Source organism: Micrasema longulum, unplaced genomic scaffold (genome assembly GCF_059751315.1).
Source record: "Micrasema longulum isolate JH-2025_06_02 unplaced genomic scaffold, ASM5975131v1 h1tg001211l, whole genome shotgun sequence".
In the NCBI taxonomy this organism is placed as follows: domain Eukaryota; kingdom Metazoa; phylum Arthropoda; class Insecta; order Trichoptera; family Brachycentridae; genus Micrasema; species Micrasema longulum.
In genome coordinates, this window is record NW_028278398.1 from 341,065 (window position 1) to 361,152 (window position 20,088).

The window sequence follows — 20,088 nt, forward strand, 5'->3', positions numbered from 1 at the left end:
TGATAGTACTTGCAAGATCTAAAGTCTGGAGAGCAACCACGGATTACGGAAGTATTTGGGAAATGGCTTCAATACTTACTGTTAGCCACATTTCCTGATTTATTCGATTACTGAAGACAAAACAAGAAAAAATAAAACAAATATTGCCGTTTATGTTAACAAAATAAATATACTTTCTCATTTGATCTTCTCATGTAAATGTTAAGCACTGTTTTTTATTCTTCCATAAATGAATATGCTATTATTACAAATTAATTACACTTAAATATTTTACCCATATAAAAGGTTTGCAAAATGCGCATACAACCCATTATATTGGGTGGAAAATATTCATTTATATAAATAAATTTACTTTGAAATATATAATTAACAATGTAATAAGTTTCAGGTAGGTAAAATGCATACAAGATTTCAACTCAGTTCTAGGGAAAACTGTAATGATTAATTATAGACCGTAATAATTAAGACCCGGGTGGTTAGTAGCAATGGGGTTTTTTCCAGTTCCGCGTCCATCGTATTGAAAATGTTTAAGTTTGTTGATTGATTTGGTGTTTATTTTGTAGAACTCCATATTTAAACTTATAATTAGAAATCAAACACTAATTTGAGTCTACTGAACACTTTATTTTATTTTTACAAATATAAACATATAAAAATAAAAACTTCGTGACAATTGTTTCGCCTTATTAGGGCATTTTCAAACGAACGTGAAGATTATTTGGATTTAATGTCCTTATATAGTTAAATAATTCAAGGTACTTAAGTAGAAAATAAAAATAATCTTATGAACTATAGCATGAACATTAATCATAATTGAGGGAAAAACCAATGGTTAAGGGTGAGGCTTAGTGTTTAATAGGTAATGGAGAATTTAGGTATTTATATTTGAATTTTGGGGAAAATATAACAAAGGAAGTATTTATTGACATACAAGTATGTATTGTGAGATAATTAATGAAACTTTATAGTTTTGTAAATTTAGATAATTGTTGTCGAAAAAATATCAATAATATATAACAGGTTGCTGTTCATTTTAATTTTAAAACATGATTGAAATATTATGAGGAAATTTATATAAACATTAATGTATTATTTTACAATATTTCTATATTTAAGAACTTCTTATCAAAATAGATAAATGCAATTGTAACATGATCCATCTATTAATTACGCGTCATATAAGCGTGTAAGTTTGCTTTTTTGTCATCATTCCACTTTGCTTATCAAAATACATGAATTGTACGGAGACTATCATGTAATCGACCTATACAAGATTTGATTCAATGAAAATATATATTTATAAACCAATGTTTTTAATCCATAGCTTAATACGTACACATCGAATAATTATTTTTATATTTTTACTATTGAGAATCGCAGCGAAATTCAGACAAACGCAGAAGCATCTTGTGTTTATTTCATTACCATTTCATTAGCAACTAACAAAGCAATAGTTGCCCATGTCACGCCAAAAACGCGCCTGAGCGCGAGAGAGACAGATATTATTTTCAAAATGCCTATGTCATACCATGGGTTTATTCACAGATACTACACAATATGTTTGTATAAATATTGCGAATGCGCCAGCTTTAAAAAATCCACTAGTAGCTCTCACAGCGAATTCTCTTTTATGGCACCAATCGCCTCAAAGCGCGTTCCTCTTAATGGAAATTTTAGTCTCGGGAAAAGAAAAAAGTCGGACAGACCCTGGTCTGGAGAAAACGGTGCTCGACTGATGACATTAGTCTATTTTTCGGCTATAAACTCCGAAACAATCAATGCGGTATGAGATGGCGCATTATCGTGGTTTAAAATCCACGAATTGTCCTTCCACATATCAGGCTTTTTCTTACGAATCATTTCACGCAGAGGGCGCATAATGAATAAATAGTATTCTTTGTTGATTTTTGATTACATGAAAGGAATTCGAAGTGCACTACATCACGAATATCGAAGAATACAGTCAGCAAAACAACAAGAATGACGTGTTTTCTTCGGTTTTGTCTCTTTTTCGAAGAACCATTCGGAAGATTGTTGTTCGGTCGGCACATCAAACTCGTAAACCAACTAATTTGATGAATGTGGGGTTGCTATCAGCGTTGGAAATCATCTCTTTAGCCACAGTACATAGTGATTCGATGGTGCATTCGGACAAATTTCGTTGTTTTTGGGACGAGGTGGGCAGCGGCGTGTTTCGTGCCCAAAACATTAGTCAAAATATGATCTGCCGATCCATTTGAGATAACCATAAAGCGAGTAAATCGTAAAGTTACAATTTTGAAGATTTTTTTAGTATAAGAATATTTTTTGTAATTTATTCTGTAAACCAAAGCAAACATAATTTTTTTGCCATATTCCTCCATTTTATCGGATGTGCGATATAAGTAATGTAAGAAGATTTTGCGAATCACTAGACAATTACAGGGCTTATGACCCGTCATTGGCTGGTTTAAGTGGCCACATTACACATTTTATTTACACACATTCACCATTCTGCCTGTGTTTGAACATCAACGTTCCAAATCAAGCCACTAGTTGTGGGAAATTACAGAACCAACACTTGCTTCTTTTCACCAATGCCAAGAAAGCTTAGGCTTCACAATAAAGTGTCCAAAGACAACTCGGTTGATGTATTCCTCCAGCAATGAGAGTTGTTCAAAAGATAAATTATTCACTTTTTTTTCGAAAGATAAAACTTACCGAAAGCGCAATGGTATCTTGTCTCTTGTCACTCTGAAGTAATAATTCCTTTTGCAAACATTGTTTTCCTTATTATTTTTTTATTTTTTATCATTTGAAAATTTATTTATAAACCCTTACGGATTATTACATTCATATTACATAAAATAATATATACATTTTTCATTTATACTCTGTTTTTCAAGATAATATTTTTTACATCTTTTGAAAAGTTTGTCTGAATCTTTTGTTTTGTTTTGTCTGGTAGTTTATTGTATAATTTCAGTCCCTGGTTCATTAGTCTTGATTGTCCTTGTCTTGTTTTAGAAAGTTGTATATGGTATTTTTCTGATATTCTCGTATTATGTCCATGTTGACTACAATTTTTTACTAGTTTTAGTTCTTCGCCTACAATTTCATTAGTGGCTAATTTATGGATAAATTTTAATGATTCTAGTTGAAAGAGTTCAGTTGTATTTAATTGCTTAGTTTGTTTAAAAAGTTCTCTAGTTGCAGTTAAATAGGGAAGGTCATATACTAACTTTAATATTTTATTTTGTTGTCTTTGTAGTCTGTTTATGTCATTTTGATATCCTGCTCCCCATAATAGTTGCGTATATATTATGTTATTTACAATATGAAACTTATGTTTTCATCGTACTTTATATATATGAATTTAATTAGCTTTTTAAAAACTTGTTTATATACCAATCTATAAGGGTTCATCTAATAACCCAAAAACTATATTTTTTCGCTACTAAAAGAATGACCAGAATCTGATACGAACATCAAATGTTAAGGATCTGGGCGTTAGTTTTGTGAGCACCCTGACATTTCATTATCACATAGAGGAAATCAGTGGTAAATCATTAATGATGTTAGGATTCGCTCTGCGTACTCCCAGGGTTTTTGAAAATACCTGCGTACTGAGAACTCTTTACAACTCGTTAGATCAAAAGAGACTAGAGAGTGGCTCGATGATTTGTGGGCCACATGAACTGAAGCACTCTCTTATGATAGAGAAAATCCAAAAGAAGTTTCTGAGATATCTCTACATGAGAGAGTGCAGGTATTATCCTCGGCTCTACCCGACCGAGTATCTCCAGGGTATGCTTGGCTACAACAGTTTAAAGACTAGGAGGTTCATGTATTTGACTACACATTTTTATCGATTGCTGCGCAGTATAGTAGATAATCCTTATTTTATTAGGAGCATTAGTTCGTAGGTTCCTGATAATTACCTAAGGCAGCGTCAGAATAGATTGTTTCATATTCCGATATACAGGACCAACCGGCCGATGGTTATGCCTGTTGGAAGGACAACATCGCTCTGGAAATTGATCTGTTCCGTGTATCCGAAGGGGTTTTCCGAAGCGGAATTCACCTACTACTTTGACAAAAGCCTCTTTAATGTATTTTTTTCTTGTTATAATATGTACGCCTTAAATTTAAGTTTGTTATGTGCATGTTATTTTTTTCAAATTAACAAATTAAATTAAATTGATACCAGTCGATTGGTTTTAAATAAAAAGTGAAAATAAAAATCTATATTATTTTCAACTCTTCCAAGGGGTCGAATCCAGTTCTTGTCTACTAAAACTTGGACAAACACAAAATATGTTTTTTTAAGTATCAATGCCCTTATCCAGAGCCGTTTATGCCGTCAATATTTGTACACGTTTGATATATGAGACCGAAACCTGAAAGTCAACGTTAACATTATATATGTAAACTTATTTCAGCAACATCGAACGGAGGTCGAGTCAGTGGTTGGCCGGCGCCGGAAGCATGGAGCGCCCTCAGCTGCGCCAGCCCCGGCCGTACGCGACCCCCCACGGCCCCGGCGAGACCAACCCCTCCTATCTCAACTCTACGCACGCCCTGAACTCTTACAAGTAACGAACTCTTAACCCGCGATATTACAATGCAATGGAAGCACCCGCTGCTCCTCGACAACTTTCTTGTTCGTCGCCAAGTTCAAATATCTTTAATATTTCCAGTTGCTTGTACACAAATACTGGATGTTTAAACGCAGGCATCATCATTTTCCTATCTGCACCCAGTGGTGCATGGGGTGCTGCTTTAGCATTCCACTCGCGTCATATCTAGATCAGTCTTACGCTTCAGGCGCCAGTCCAGGGACAGTGAAATATTGCAGTGTCGAACCGCCATTTGAAGTAATATTTCAGGAATCGAACCCGGGGCCTCGAGAATGGTAGGCTGATGCGCCAACCACTACACAACGCAAAAACGCTCGCGCTGGATTCTGATTCTATTTCAAGCGAAACTGTATTCTTCATCCGCCTAGACACGAAATGGTGAATGTTTAACAGTGTGTCAAGCGATCACTAGAACCAGCTGATGATAGGTCGTATGCTCTGTAAATACCCAAACATTCATATCTCCTTGAAATGTTCATTATTTTTGTTTATATATCAAATGAAAATATAATGTCAATTTTCTTGCCATTTTCAACTAGCGATAAATAATTGCGCTGAAAATGGGAATCAAATTATGGCAGAGCACAGAAATTTGTATTTTTGATCCGGAAACCACCACCTACCACAACCCGACTCTGCAATTTGTCTTAAAGCTTTTTTTTTGCAAACGTTGAATTTGAAAGCATTCAAAATAAAAAATTCTAGGAATGAATTATTTTGATGTGAACCAAAACACTGTGTTTTTAAAAAGTAAAAGCTTTCATTAGGCTTACAGCCGCCTACTTTATGAATTAACTAAGGCGTGAATGATGTAAATAAGCTGATTTCCGTCAAGTTACATGACAAAAGGAGAGCCTTTTCTCGAGTTCGCCCAATTTCCTCCCTTTCTTTCCCGAAAATTAACTTTAGTCTAAAATTGAAACGTTTTACCAAATCGCGTTTATCTCCTTTCATAACGAATAAAAAAAAATATTTCACAAGTAGTTTTCATAAAAGTTATACCTTTACATTCTTTATGTATGATTATATAATGCTTGAATCCATGTTTAATGATAGATTTAATTCATTGCTTTTATTTTATTTGTTGCAACAAAGGGGGATTTAAGAAGGGAATATGTAAGTCTAGGTATTTGCAGAGCTTAATGACCTGTCATTGGTTGGTTTAAGTAGCCACTTTTAAGAAGTAAAATTGACCATTCAGCCTATGTCATGATGCAGGGAACATCCACATTTATTTCTCAAATCCATCCGTGTTTCTATAAATTTAGATCTCAATCTCCCTTGGAAGTTAAATCGAGCCTGTATAAAAGCATTTGTTTTTTAGAAAGTTTTTTAAATATTTTCAACATGTGAAATACAATGTGCATTGAAGGTTCGTCGGGTTTTAACAATTATTAACATTTGACATTTGCTATTTTGTGTTTTTTATCAAAAAAAACCCTCGCATTGATGTGCAATAAGGTTAAGCAATTTCCGCAGTTCTGACAGTAATAAAAATATGTTATTATTTATAGAATCGGAATTTCATTCGCAACACTTTTTTATAAATTATTATGAAAATAAAACTTTGTTATCAGTGCTATAACAAAGTTTTATTCTCATGATAATTTATAAAAATATGTGTTCAAACTAGAGCATCTAAAATATTTGACAGATCTGATTTGGGTGGAAGCTTCCGCGATATCATCAAAATATTTTCTTAAAGTTATTTAAAGGGTCAATTTCGACAATTTAATCTAATCGTTTTTTACGCATTCTTTAATTATTAATTAATAGGTAATATTAATTAATTATGTTAGTATAATAAAATGATATTATTACAATAAAGCATAAACCTAACACAGCCTCAATTACGTCCAGCACGGGTATAATACAATTTCTAAACAGGACAACAAAATGTAACAAGAATATGATTGTGTAACTCGTGACTCTATATGTGTTAGTATATCCATTTTTGTGAAATATTAAGTGCGGAGGTGTGGCTTGTCGAGTAATGTGGTGTTTGTTTTATATGTATATAAGATTTAGTATTTTTTGTCTTTGTTTTTATCTTAATCCTTATTTTTATATTTTTTTCAAAAAGACGCAAAATATTTTTATTGTGAGACTCAGCTTAAGTTTATAGCAAAAGCTGAGTCGTTAAGGTGATTATAAACGAAAATATGAAACTAATTATTCATAGATGGCGCTTTTAACATTTTTTATTGAAAAAAGGCATTTTTGCATTTATTTTAGATGGAAATTTTACAAAACTTGGTTTGCAAAAACAATACACTATACTTATTGTAACAAACGCCATTACAATATAATTTTGGTCCTTTTCACTTAATGGTGTCCAAAGCAAAAAATAACTTATCTATATTTTTTTTTGTACACCATTTTGTGAAAAAGACCTAATTTATATTGTTATGGTATTGGTTAAAATGAATAAATTGTAAAATTTCCATTGAAAATAAACGTAAAAATGGCATTTTTAATAAAAAATTATAAAAGCGCCATCTATGAATAATTCGTTTCATATTAGATCGTACATCTCAAATCTTGAAAAAATACTAATTGCTCTTCCTTTAGAATTCTGAGCTGCTCTGCCGTTGCATTTGTCATTGCTTAGTAACATAGAATGTTTAGTGGTCTAGTGCGATGAATGGAAAAACTGTAATTTATTTCAGCCAGCAAACCGGCAAAGTCGATCCGATTATTAAGTAAATTATGAATAAATAATTTATCCGCAATCATGCGCCTTTTGAGAAGGCAAGGCTTAAGAATTTATATGGCATTTATTTAAGAAATTCGTTTTTTACATTACCTATTAAGTTTATGTTAACTTCATAGGCTAGTATAATTTACATAGACCAGTATTTTTTTTTATTAAAAATATATCCAAACTAAACAGTAAAGAAGTACAATCAAACTGTTGTACTTTTTTACTTACTAGAAGGGCGACAGTTTTAATGAAATTCTTTGTTCGTTGACCTTGTTTAAGGATATAAGTGGAATTAAAGAAATTATTTTACCTGCACACAAAGATGTCATGAAATTTTACGAATGGACAAGATTTAAAAAAAATCGCTGATGAAAAATTCTAATAAAACGTGATATTGAAAAAAAAACAAACGTTGATTTCAACCATCAGTCTTACAAAAGTGTTGAAAGCTTGTCACTTGAAATGAAAATAAATGAATATAACAAAAAAAGTCTTTGAAGTTAAAAACACCTTTGAAATAGAAAAGCAAAGATAGGGACACAATAGAAAATAACCGAAGAACAATATAAAACGTTAATGTAATAAAACAGCTATCGTCTGTTTACTTGGGCTACGTTGAAAAAAACAGAAAGGCTGTGGTTATTTTTCATAAGAAAAATAATTTAAAGAGCATCTCGTAACAATTGACCGTGACGGGATTAATGCAAATACCGGAAAACATGGCAGTGTCGTTATAATACCAGAAAATCGAATGGAAGAACCATTGCACTGGAAAATTTGTTTACAAATGGATGAATATTCTTTGCGTCACTTACACTAGGCAAACAAGAAAAGTGCTGAAATGGCGCAAAAAGATGCCCATCAAACCACTTAAAGAATCGACAGATTATTGCCACAAATTGCTGACATATATAATGTAATAGTCGTGTCGGCCATAATGACACGTCTAATTTATTTATTTATTTATTTATGTACGGCATTTCTGCCATTTACATATATGTGGTATAAAGAGTGCTTAGAAATAAACATATTTAAAAAATTTTAAAAAATCAAGTATGAAATATTAATATACTCGTACTGTACACATTATTAATTACTTGAAATACATACATATTTTAAAGAAATTATACAATAACAAAATACATTAATCAATCAAATTATGACTATTCCAACCCAATCTTCTGAAGATGATTTGCTCTTTTTGATAAAAATATGTTGGTCACTTTATTTTTTAAGTTAGGCAGAGATAAACTAAATATATCAAAATGTGATGCATATTCATTCCCGGTATTCTGTAATCTAACAATAGGTGAGTTATATATTGAGCTACCGTTCGAGAATTTTGACAATAATATATTGTAGATGTTCTGCTTAATCTAGGTGGTACATAGAATGAAATCAATTTCAGTAGATCAGGGGTATCAAACATTGGTTTTATTATTTTATATAAAGTCATAAGATCGGTCGATGTTCTTCGTTCTTGCAATTTAGTTAATTTAAGAGAGTCTAAAATTCCCGATTATTTAGTTCGTGAATCGTCGGAAAAATTGTCACATGCAAGGTGACCAATTTGAGCAAACCGTGTTTTGCGTTTATAGATGACAATGAAAATCCAAATCATAATTTCTTTATTTTGGCCACTTTTGAAGTAAAAGTCTACCTACCGGCTTAGCTTGCTGTAAAAAGTCATCCTTCATGCAAAGGCGAAGCTCGACATCTCATGATCATCTCGGCGATCATGAAAATTTCCTTTTTGCCTTGAACGGATGAAAAAAAAGTTTAACATGCGAATGTCACCATAATTGACTACATCAAGATTATTTGAATTATCTCGCATGCAACAAGCATTGTCACAAAAAATATGGAAGGTCATTGTAATTTATTATTGTAATAAAAAACGAGAAATACTTGTCACGAAGATGACGCAAAAGCGATAAAACCGGTCATTGGTTTATACATTTTTTTAACTCGTCTTTTATTTCTGTATTAAAAATCTATATTATTGATAAGTTAATAAAAATAACTTAACATTAGGAAATCAGATTATTCATTGAGTCTGGTGAAAGCGGAGATTTTTTTTTATATTTTTGTGATAAGAAATTATACATCGATACATAAATTACCTAATTAATTAATTATTCATCCAAAAAATGACGCTATTGATAGTTTTGCGTAGGTCAAAAATAGGAAAGATTTTTCCACAATATCAAATTTTTGCGGACGAAAAAACTCATCTTCCCCGAAAAAAGATCCATACATTGACGCTTCAGCCTAATGTACAGTTAGCTCTGAATAAAATATAATTTTTGAAATTTGACGTTGTCACTGTCGATCGGTCATTGCCTGACTATTTTATAATGATAATAATAATAATAAATCTATTAATGATAATAATAATAATAAATCATTTACCATAATACGAGTATACTATGTGATACATACAAAAAAAAAACAAAAGTATACATGGTTAAATGGTGGACTCATTTCGATTAGCAATTTCTTACAGCCTGACCAAAAACCATTGAAAATTACAAAACTAAAAAATAATTTTAAAAGATAAAAAAAAACATAAAAATACACAAATGAATTGAAACATAAATAAAAAAATTACAAAAACACAAAACCGTTAAAATATTTTAAATGATTATGTTGTCTATTGGATACATTAATTACATTGAAAGAATTTTTATTTATTCAATTGCATCTTCCAAATATTCATTTATCAAAGAGACATTTATTTATTAAAAACCCTTTTAACACTCCGGCAATTTTTTTCAACAATTAATTTCCTTTTTTTTTTTTAGCTTTTTATAAATTTTGACTGCTTTGTTTAATTAAATTATTGATTCGCCGATTGAATTTTTAACTGACTTTTATTCCTGGTGTTGCGAAAGTGATTTTTTCCTGTATAATAAAACATTCAGGTCTTAATTTAACAATAAAACAAAGTTCCATTATATAAATACCCGTCACTGTTAATAAATGTAATATAATAAAAATTGGCCTAAATGTTGCCAGGTAATCAGCATTTACCATTTTCCTAACACATTTTTTTAAAAATTTTAAAACATCCTGTACATTAGTAGAGTTTCTCGAGAAAATAACATCATATTTCACAACTGAATATACATATCCATAATAAGTGGACATATCTCATTCATTGTATGCTATTATATTCAGTTTGTCTAATACAAATACATAACTGCTTATTTTTGTGACAACAGTCTTCACGTGTTTTTTCCGGTTAAAGTGGTTATCTAATTTAATATCAAAAAGAGAACAACGCAAGTTGTTTGAACTATTTAAATTTTGATTGTTTTATTTAAATCTAATGGGGATGCTTGGTTTGGTCGAAAATGTATAATTTTTGTTTTCTCTGTATTTAAATATGAGTTTATAGATGCAAACCAATTTGCTACTGATTGACGTTTTTCTCTTATATCTCAGTCGAAAAATAATGTTGTGTTATTTGCAAAATAGTACGTGTATTTAAACAATTTTTGATAGCTCATTTAAATAAATTATAAATACTAGAGGCCCTAAAATACTACCTTGCGGTACACCCTTTTCTACAATTTTTCCATGAGATTAAAATGTTTCTTGAATACCAGACATTTCATTAGTTTGTTGCATAACTATTTGTTGTTTTCCATTATGTAATTACGATTCAAACCATTGTAACACAATACCACATATGCCTATACGTTACATGTAGTCAACATTATCGAAAGCCTTACTAAAATCTAAAAAGACTCCAACCATTTTTCTGTTTTCATTTATTGAGTTTAGTATTTCATTTATTTTTTTATTATAAAACATTCCTGCTCAACATTCCATAGACGATGCAAACATGGAAAAGGTGAATTTATGACATAATTTGTCGGCCAAGCAAAATACGAGATATTTTGAAAAACAGGTTTTAAAGACAACATTTTTACATTCATACTCGTGTACGTATGAACTGTCTAATTCTATATTCCGTTTTTTTTTATTTTTAATATTTTATTTTTTTATTTTTTATTTTATTAGGGAAATCAACAGTTCTACATACATATTTTTAGTAAACAAACAGATATAGTGTATAAACTCAGAACCAATAACAGATTTCCACATAGTATACAAAGTTAGTAAAGAATATATATATTACATATCAAATAAATACATACAATTTATACATATAAAAATGTTATTTTCAAGTATATATAATTTAAAACTGTTATAGCAAAATATGACTTCATTATTTTAAAAAATGAATAGAGGCATTTGAATTCTTTTATTCTATGTAGACATATGTGACGTTATAGCCACACAAGGGTAAAAATGTACATTTTACGCAATTCAAAACTTTTAAATTGCACTTTTTACTTGCACAGAATCCAAACAAATTATCAAAAAAAGTTCATATATAATGCATTTGCGATTGTGATTGATAAATATTTGCAACTTTCAAAATTATATTTTTCCCGTTCATTTTCACGATTGAAGCTTACCCCATTTTTATTTGCTCCCAACAACTTTCCAAACTATCTGCAGCAAATATAAATTAACATTCAGTCATAGATCTTTAAATTTAACGGCATATTTCTAAAACCATCCCGGAATTCCAAGGGGGTTGGAAACCCTTGATTTAATAAACGTATTTGGAGATTCGAAATTGTGCACATTTGAGTATTTATCACATGTTTCCAATAGTACCAACGCAGTCTTAGAGCATACGTAGTGACTAGGAGTACCATATAGTCTGAATGATTGTTTTATAATATTTTGAGTTTGTCCACATGTTTGTGGAAAGGCGAGGAAAATCTCGTTGCTTTAACTAACCGGTTCAAGATGAAATATTAAAGTTGAAAAATATTTTCAGGCGTTGCCTAGTTGGTGAAATAATTCAATCAGATGAATCTAAATTGCATCAATAAGGGTTTTGGCTGTATAAATTAACAATAACACACGGATGGAGGGATTGAAGAGATATGATTGTTAAAACATAGGCAGAATGGTGGCTGCTTAAACCAGCCGATGACAGGTTATAAACCCTGTAAAAATATATATAGTACCATATCATCCAGTGTCCCTCATTCCCTTTTCATTTTTTTATTTCTCTCTCTGTCGCAATAAATGACAATATTCATATTGTCGAGGTGCATTACAATTGTGTAGTAGCCGACGTTTTCCCCGTTTAGTTTAATGGTAAACTCTAACGGAGATAAGCATCCGCCTTGACTTACTCCAGTTCTTGAGAAAAAGGCTCGGATATCCATTTCTGTGAGCTGTCGCTTTCAAAGCCTAATGATAATCGAAAGGGGACGAACGGTATTATACGTGATGCTGCTCTTCGGCGTTTCGCTAGGGCGCGGGCGTGTCGACTGCTCCGTGTTCCTTAAAGAGGTGACGCTGAACGTGCCCGTCATACTTCTATATTCTACGAAAGAGTATATTACACAAATTACTCACAGAACAGTATAATCCCAGAACGTACCGCAATAATTTTAATAATTAAGATTCTCAAAAAACACTTTTGAAAACAAAATTACGGAAGAATTAATTGACAATTACCCAATCATTAAACTTAACGTTATACAAACGACGTAAACAAATCAACCGGTATGAAAATTTAACATTCCATAAAACATCATTATGGGTTAATTATTGGCAATTATAAACTTGCGTGGGTATTTTTTTTTTTGCACCACAACAGGCCAGGAGGCCTAATTACAGTGGTGAATTACATCACAGAGCACCCAGGCTTAAGAAAAATCACATTTTAATTTTTGTGTTCTCACCGGGAATCGAACCCGGAACCTTCCGTGCCTGAGTCAAGCGTCTTGACCACTACACCACAGAGGCCGCCATTATTTGACTGAATCGTTTGTGTGTGTTAATTTTTGCGGGGTGAGAAAAAATGCGTTTGAGCGATGATGGCAGATGTGGAATGCGGCCAAAAAACTACAGCAGACAAAAACCCTACCTTTAGGAAGTCAAAAAAAATCTCCAAGTCCTGGCTTCTGGGCAGTGTTTCCCTTTTTTGGTGAACACAGCACTTTCACTAATAGATGAATGTGGCGGCGCGGTGGTTAGAAAATGTAAAGGTATGCGGATGCGGGCAGATAATTAAAGGGCGAGTGGATGCTGGCAAATAAAATTATGAGCATGCGGTTGTTGACAGAACAAAATTATCAAGCGAGAAAAAACGTGATTGTTGATGCTGGTTGCTATGGATATGGAAAATTGTTCTCATAGCAACCCTAGCTGCTTATGGCCATAGAGACGAGGAGAATAAACAAATATTGGAAGTTGGGAGATCACAAGATGGGTAGAATAGGTAAATCTTCATCCACTGGCGGTCCATCCAGCCACAAACCACTCAATCCCACCAACAACTCGCGCAACCAATAGGAAATATCACTTTATAAATATATACTTTGTATATGCATATCTGTATGTAAATATGTATACCTGTATATTATTTCTTCTTATTCATGTGTATTTAAATACATACTTTTTGGCGCACACATAAATGCACCCTTCACAAATACTCTGTTCGCACACGCATACATTCTTTCACACTCATACGTATATAAACAATCACACTTAGGTACACAATATGCATCAAAAGTCACACGTCTATTTTTAAATATTACGAGTATTACTGCGAAATATTAATAATACTTAGGAGATACATTTATTTGGCCGTAGTTTTGATACTTGTATATCATATCGTCGGGTTTCTGGCACAAGTTTAAAACTTCATTTTACTATTTGTGAGAGTTGGCACTTTTAAATTTAAATGCTCTTCCCAAATCAACAACTAAATATTTCAAAATATTAATATAATATGAAATATTTTTTTTTACTATTTAAATAATTATTATTTATTGCCATAATTAGAGGCATTAATTTTTTTTTAATTTTGTAGTCACCAGCCAGGAACCCGATGATAATATAATCTTTTTTTATTAGCTATATTTTTTCCTTCTTTTAAAACATAAAAATTAACTTCCAAATAAAAATATTTCAAAAAATTAACTTTTGTAATAAAATTTCTTACTGATGTTACTGAGTCATATAAGCATTTCGAAATATTATCGGTTAAAATACATTTCCCAATTTGAATGAAATAATAACAGAACGAGGTTGAATAATGTCAATGAATGAATATTGAAGAATCCGTTCATTCGAATACGTATTAGTATTATTTCCGCTCATTTACAAATTTATTATCAAAGTAATTGAATTTAATTTAGATTTTCAAATATTTTATACAGATTTCTTCATTTGAGAACAAATTTCAATCATTACAAATAAGGCATTCACAAAAAAACAGGATTTTCCGTCAGTCAAAACTAAAAAAAATATTATGCACACAACGAAAAAATGTTCCATTACATTTATGAAATTTGAAAAATTTGCTACTTAGTAACTTAATTTACCTGGTACTAAAAATTAAAAAGGGATTTTTTTCTGTTAATTATGCCAAATTTTTTAAATTAGTACGCTACGAAATACACCCAATTGTTCTTCATTTGAAGTATTTTCTAAATCAGGCTACTAGGAAAAGGTGGGGCATGATAGGGCTTTTAAGGTTTGACGTTAATAAAGTAATTTATAATAGAAAGAAAAGACGAGGGATACTTTTATCCTCAAATATGGAATATCCAGTGACTGGTTTCATCGCTTTCGAGACATCTTCGAGACTGATATCTTTGTTAGGGAGTTCAGTGTATTTACACAAGACAGAGGTGAGGATAGAAAATTCAAAATCGTATGAAAGTAAATTAAATAAAATTATTTTTATCTTAAGGATCATTAACAATTTTTTTTCAGGTTAACTTGATATAATACTATTTTAATGAGTTTAAGTATTGTATATATATTATTTTTGGTGTCCCATCCTTCGTGAAGATGATTTGTATCAATTATGATTTCTGAAAAACAAAGGGTAAAAAGTCATTAGTTAAAAATATATTACAATAGGTATAGTAATGGAGAATGCACGTGTGTTATCTGTTCATTAAGTAATTCTACGTCTGGTTTATTTTTAATTCTATCAATTTTGAGAATTTCTAGTTTGTGAAGATTGTGGCCTTTAGGTGCAATATGAATTATTTCTACGTTATTTTTTAAATCAAATGAATATTTATTTTCTTTTAAATGTTTGGCAAAATTTGAATTATCTTTATTATTAGACAATCATTGTATATGCTCATTTATGTGTGTTTTAAAGGCTCTACCCGTTTGGCCTACGTAACATGTATTTTTACAGTCATATGTAGTGTTTCTTGGATCTTCCTTACGACATAAGGTGCATTTTCAGCTGTATCGGAATTTTTTAAATAATTTTCTGCTGTTGTCCCTGTGCAACTATAGTGAAATAACAAATAACAACAGGGATTGAGAATACCTTAAATAAGGGAATATGGAAGTCTAGGCATTTACAGGGCTTATGACCTGTCATTGGCCGGATAAAGTGGCCACTTTACACACTATGTAACATTCACCATTTCGCCTATGTTTGAACATCCATATTTCTTCAATTCTTCCATTCGTTAATTTAAGTGAAGTAAATACTTGCATAGTTCATAGCGGCGGCTACATTTTAGAGCTTTTTTTGGAGTCAAGCCAATATTTCATATTTTGCATTCCATATTGAGTTATTTCGGGAGATATTTTTTTTTTGTTAGATGTAAAAATAAATCAAATTATCACTTTCGAACAAAAAAAAATATATTAAAAGTAAAAAATATTATATTTAGTATTATTTTTATTTTTTTATATATTTTTTTATCTATAGAATAATTTTGATAGTACGACTATAATTATAATAAATTAGTCAATGTTTATTAAACAGTTTTTTTTTATATCGTAGATGGCACTAAAAATATTTTGCTTATTTGACTTAAAATGACAATTTAAATTGTAAACTGTCAGATTGAAATATTTTATCAAAAACGTTATTATTTCATCGATAGTTAGTTTATTTGTTATTTTTACACTAAAACTATTCTTTAAAATTATTCAACATTAAAATAAACACCTCTTTTTGTATTATTTTTAATTTTTTTATACTTTTAAGAAATTAAAACTGTTGGAACTAATTTTAGTACGTCGTACCCTCACTCTAATATGTGTGACTATCTAAACTGACTGTTTTAAACACTTTTTGTTTATAAAATACCTTTTCTCTATTACTAATTTATGATCTTACCTTAAAATCCAATAGTTAGTGATTTTTAGCGTCTAAATCACGATATTCTTTTTTCAATGTCATAAATAGTGAAACAAGGTAAAATAAGGTGAACAAAAAACACGTTAAGAATCGCCACTCTGATTGCATCACTGATATGAGGTCCAGGGAGAGAATAAAATGGCGTTATCGGTAGATTTTGTTTTTTATCGCGGGGCCCCATCTTGCCTCCCTACCCCGTCATACTCTACCTTCCCCTACTCTGCTCTAAACTGTTTTTTGTTTTAAATGTTCGGCATATTTACTTAAAAAACGGCAATTGCCACTTTTGATAGAATAAAACCGTTAGTCTCGAAATTGCTGAATTTAGATTAAAATGTAATTAAGGATTTAAATAAAATTGGTTTTTAAAAAGGTGGATAATCCCTTTGCGAGGGGAATATTGAGATTTGTGTATTAACAAGGCCTGACATTGGATGGTTTAAGTTATCAATTTGTACACAAGATAAAATTTACTACTCTCCTAATATTCTACTCTTGCGTCACATGAGTTTACAATCTTCATAGAATACAAGACTAAGTTTGTCTTGTCTCTTATCTTTTTAAATAATGAAGTTGTATTTTGCTAAAACGGGTCTTAATTACATTTTTTTTATTGATTGTGGAAAACAGTTTATAAATAAATGTTGTCTTTTGCATAATGTAACACGACGTTAAAGCACCATTTGCAGCACTGCTATAAAGTATGTTTGAATATTGATTACTCTTTAAAAACTTTCCGGACTGGACTGGCACCTGAAGTGTAGGAATGATAAGCCAGCCTTCGTGTATCGCGTGATCTATGTGTGCGCAACTGCAGCGCTCCATGTGTGCGGAAAGGCAGTGATAATTATATTACAATTAGCGATGTTTCCCTCCTCAGCAAGGAGCCGGCCTCCCCTCCAGAAGCCAAGCTTATGCCGTGGGAGCGGGCCGCCCAGCGAGAGCCCTACACGCCCAGCCCTGACTACAGCCCTCCCTCTACCAGGGTCGCCAGGTCCGCCCTGAAGCCGGTTCCTGCTCCGCAACTGCCCGCGAACTATTCCAACTTCTACAAGAGATAGGTAGTGCACCTCTCGGAGACGCCAGCTGTCTCCGGAAAAACTAGAACATTGACCTTACGTGAGAAGTTTTCTAATCGCACAATCTTTCGATATTACATTAAATAAGCAATTTTCCGAACCATGATCACATTATAACCAATTTTAAAACATTGATCATAATATTTATTATTGTTTTCAATTCAAATTCTTTGGAAAAAGATTACTCAATATAAGATTATCTCAAAAACAAATCAAAACATTGCTGTAACTGTGGTAAGCCATTGCATTTCATTTCATTTTTCTAGTTCTGAGATAATATTATGTCAAATCTAAGTATTGATTTAAACCTTCAATATAGGACATTGGAAACAGACACAGCAACATCTGTTTTGAGAAAAAAAGCGGTTAAATATTGTTCTGCAATTCAGTGTTTATTTTTTTGTTTTTAATCATTAGTGATCAAGTATGATTCTAAACTGTATTGAAAACTCAATCTAACGTAATAAAATATACGTACCTACTACTAAAATATACTACATTTACGCTTGTAATAAAAATCTGCACAGGGCAATTGAGGCCTACTCCAAACTGTGTAATCAGATTTGAGTATATTTTTGAGATAGGTTATTTATTTTCGTTTAATTATGCAACAAATCGGATACTAAAAAAGTGTTTTTATTAACTGATTGAGCGATTGATTTATTTCGCACTTACAAGGTACAGAAATTAAACGATAAGGTTAAATTACTTTTCGAACAAGTGGTGTTGTTACTATAGAAATGTCCGTATTTAGCTAAAGCCTTGTCAAATGTATTTGTGTCATATTTCGTGTGTTTATTTTTATTAAAAAATATTTGTCGAAATGTATTTATTTATTTTCCTTATCCGCACTTCTTCACATTGTACACAAATTCCATTGTATCTAGATTGCTTATTACGTAACGGAAATATTTTCCGTCTAACTCTGTAGATGATAGTTATTAATTATTAACATATAATTTACTCACATAGAAATATTGCAGTAAAAAGGGACACTTTGAAATATATTTTATTTTACTTAAGTCGATCCTTAATAGTAAATAACACATACGGCACACTTATAGTCATTGCCTTATATAAATGTTTTTATAAAATCATGAATACGTATTAATAAATTCCTCAGGGAATTTAGATTCACCCTAAAAAGAAAGTTTTAAAAACATGTGTAAAATATGCCTTTAATTTACATACACTTGAAAAATTTAATTTCCGAGGGTTGGAGCTCCTACCCCAGTTTGCTGCTTAATTAATATTTATTACGTGGCGAATAAATAATGAATTCAACAATGTCGCTCGAATGTTACGGCGATGAGGGGTTGAACTAGCTGCTTTTGGGACTCGCTGATTGACTGACTGAGCATTACCACGCCCTGTGGTCTCTTTATAGGCCACGTTCCTTTGTTCTTCATATCTTCACGGTAGGAACAATGTCAATATACTACAGGACATTACTGTTAGACTTACTTGTTGTATTGGATGCAATAGAAAACGCTGACTCGCTTCATCGGTCATCGCACTATATTTCAAGTGAAATAATTTAGCATTTATTTTATTTATTACTTTTGTGTGTGTCTCATTGATCAATGGACTATGAACCCCACACACTTAATAAAAACTACCCATACAGAGGCTATTTTTGGACTTTGGAACTACTTTATTGGGATATTTTTTTATTATTTTATTTAAATCTTAAAGTAGGGCACACATATCATACATATTGTTATGTGTGTTCTAATAATAACATTGCAAATATATTTAATTTATAAATTGTTTATCACATAAGTATGTCTTGACCATTATTTTAAATTTTGTTATGTTTTTCCATTTCGTAATACTTTTTAATTGCTTTAAATAAAATTGAATTTTGTGACTTTGCCTTTTTCCTAAATGGAAGTCTAATTTTGTTCTTTTCTCTAGTATTGTGATCGTGTTCATGCTGGTTCCGATCAATTTTTTTTTTCATTCTGTTTTTTTATTAGAGTTTATAATTTTATGAACAAATATCATTGTTTTGTAAAATATTCTTTGTTCATATGTTAATAATTTCTTTTCATTTACCATCAATATCATAATTAATAATATTTATATAATTAATTATTTTACTCACAGGTACTAAGTGTTGATGCGTTTAAACTACGTTTTTTAGAAACTAAATTATTTTATCGATTTAACTTGTCAGTATTTTTTACTTATTGACGTTTGATAGTTTTCGGGGTCACCAATTGTGGTGAAAATCACTCATTACCATTAGTCGACTCTAATACTGGCTCAGTAGGTAGGTCTATCAGGGTGTATACGCTACGTGAAGATGTTTTTATTCCTGCGCCATAGGCTAAAATGTGGTGTAGGAAGTCGTCTGAAGTCCCACATCCAACATCTCACGCGTGGCCCCACTTTGCTATTTTTTATAATAAAATATAATACAATTGTAATGAACGAGATTCGTAATTGAATAATATATTC

The 20,088-nt window shown here is 31.3% G+C and overlaps 1 protein-coding gene across 1 annotated transcript in view; it reads left to right on the forward strand.

Moving 5' to 3' along the window:
• The window catches only part of LOC148276491 (uncharacterized), a 37,216-nt gene extending 18,767 nt beyond the window's left edge, over window positions 1-18,449 (forward strand). The window contains exons 7-8 of the mRNA XM_088234170.1: window positions 4,422-4,574; window positions 17,427-18,449. Of these exons, the coding sequence (XP_088090296.1) occupies window positions 4,422-4,574; window positions 17,427-17,607 (334 nt within the window). The 3' untranslated portion in view covers window positions 17,608-18,449. The remainder of the gene's footprint in view (window positions 1-4,421; window positions 4,575-17,426) is intronic.
• Window positions 18,450-20,088: the final 1,639 nt, after the last annotated feature.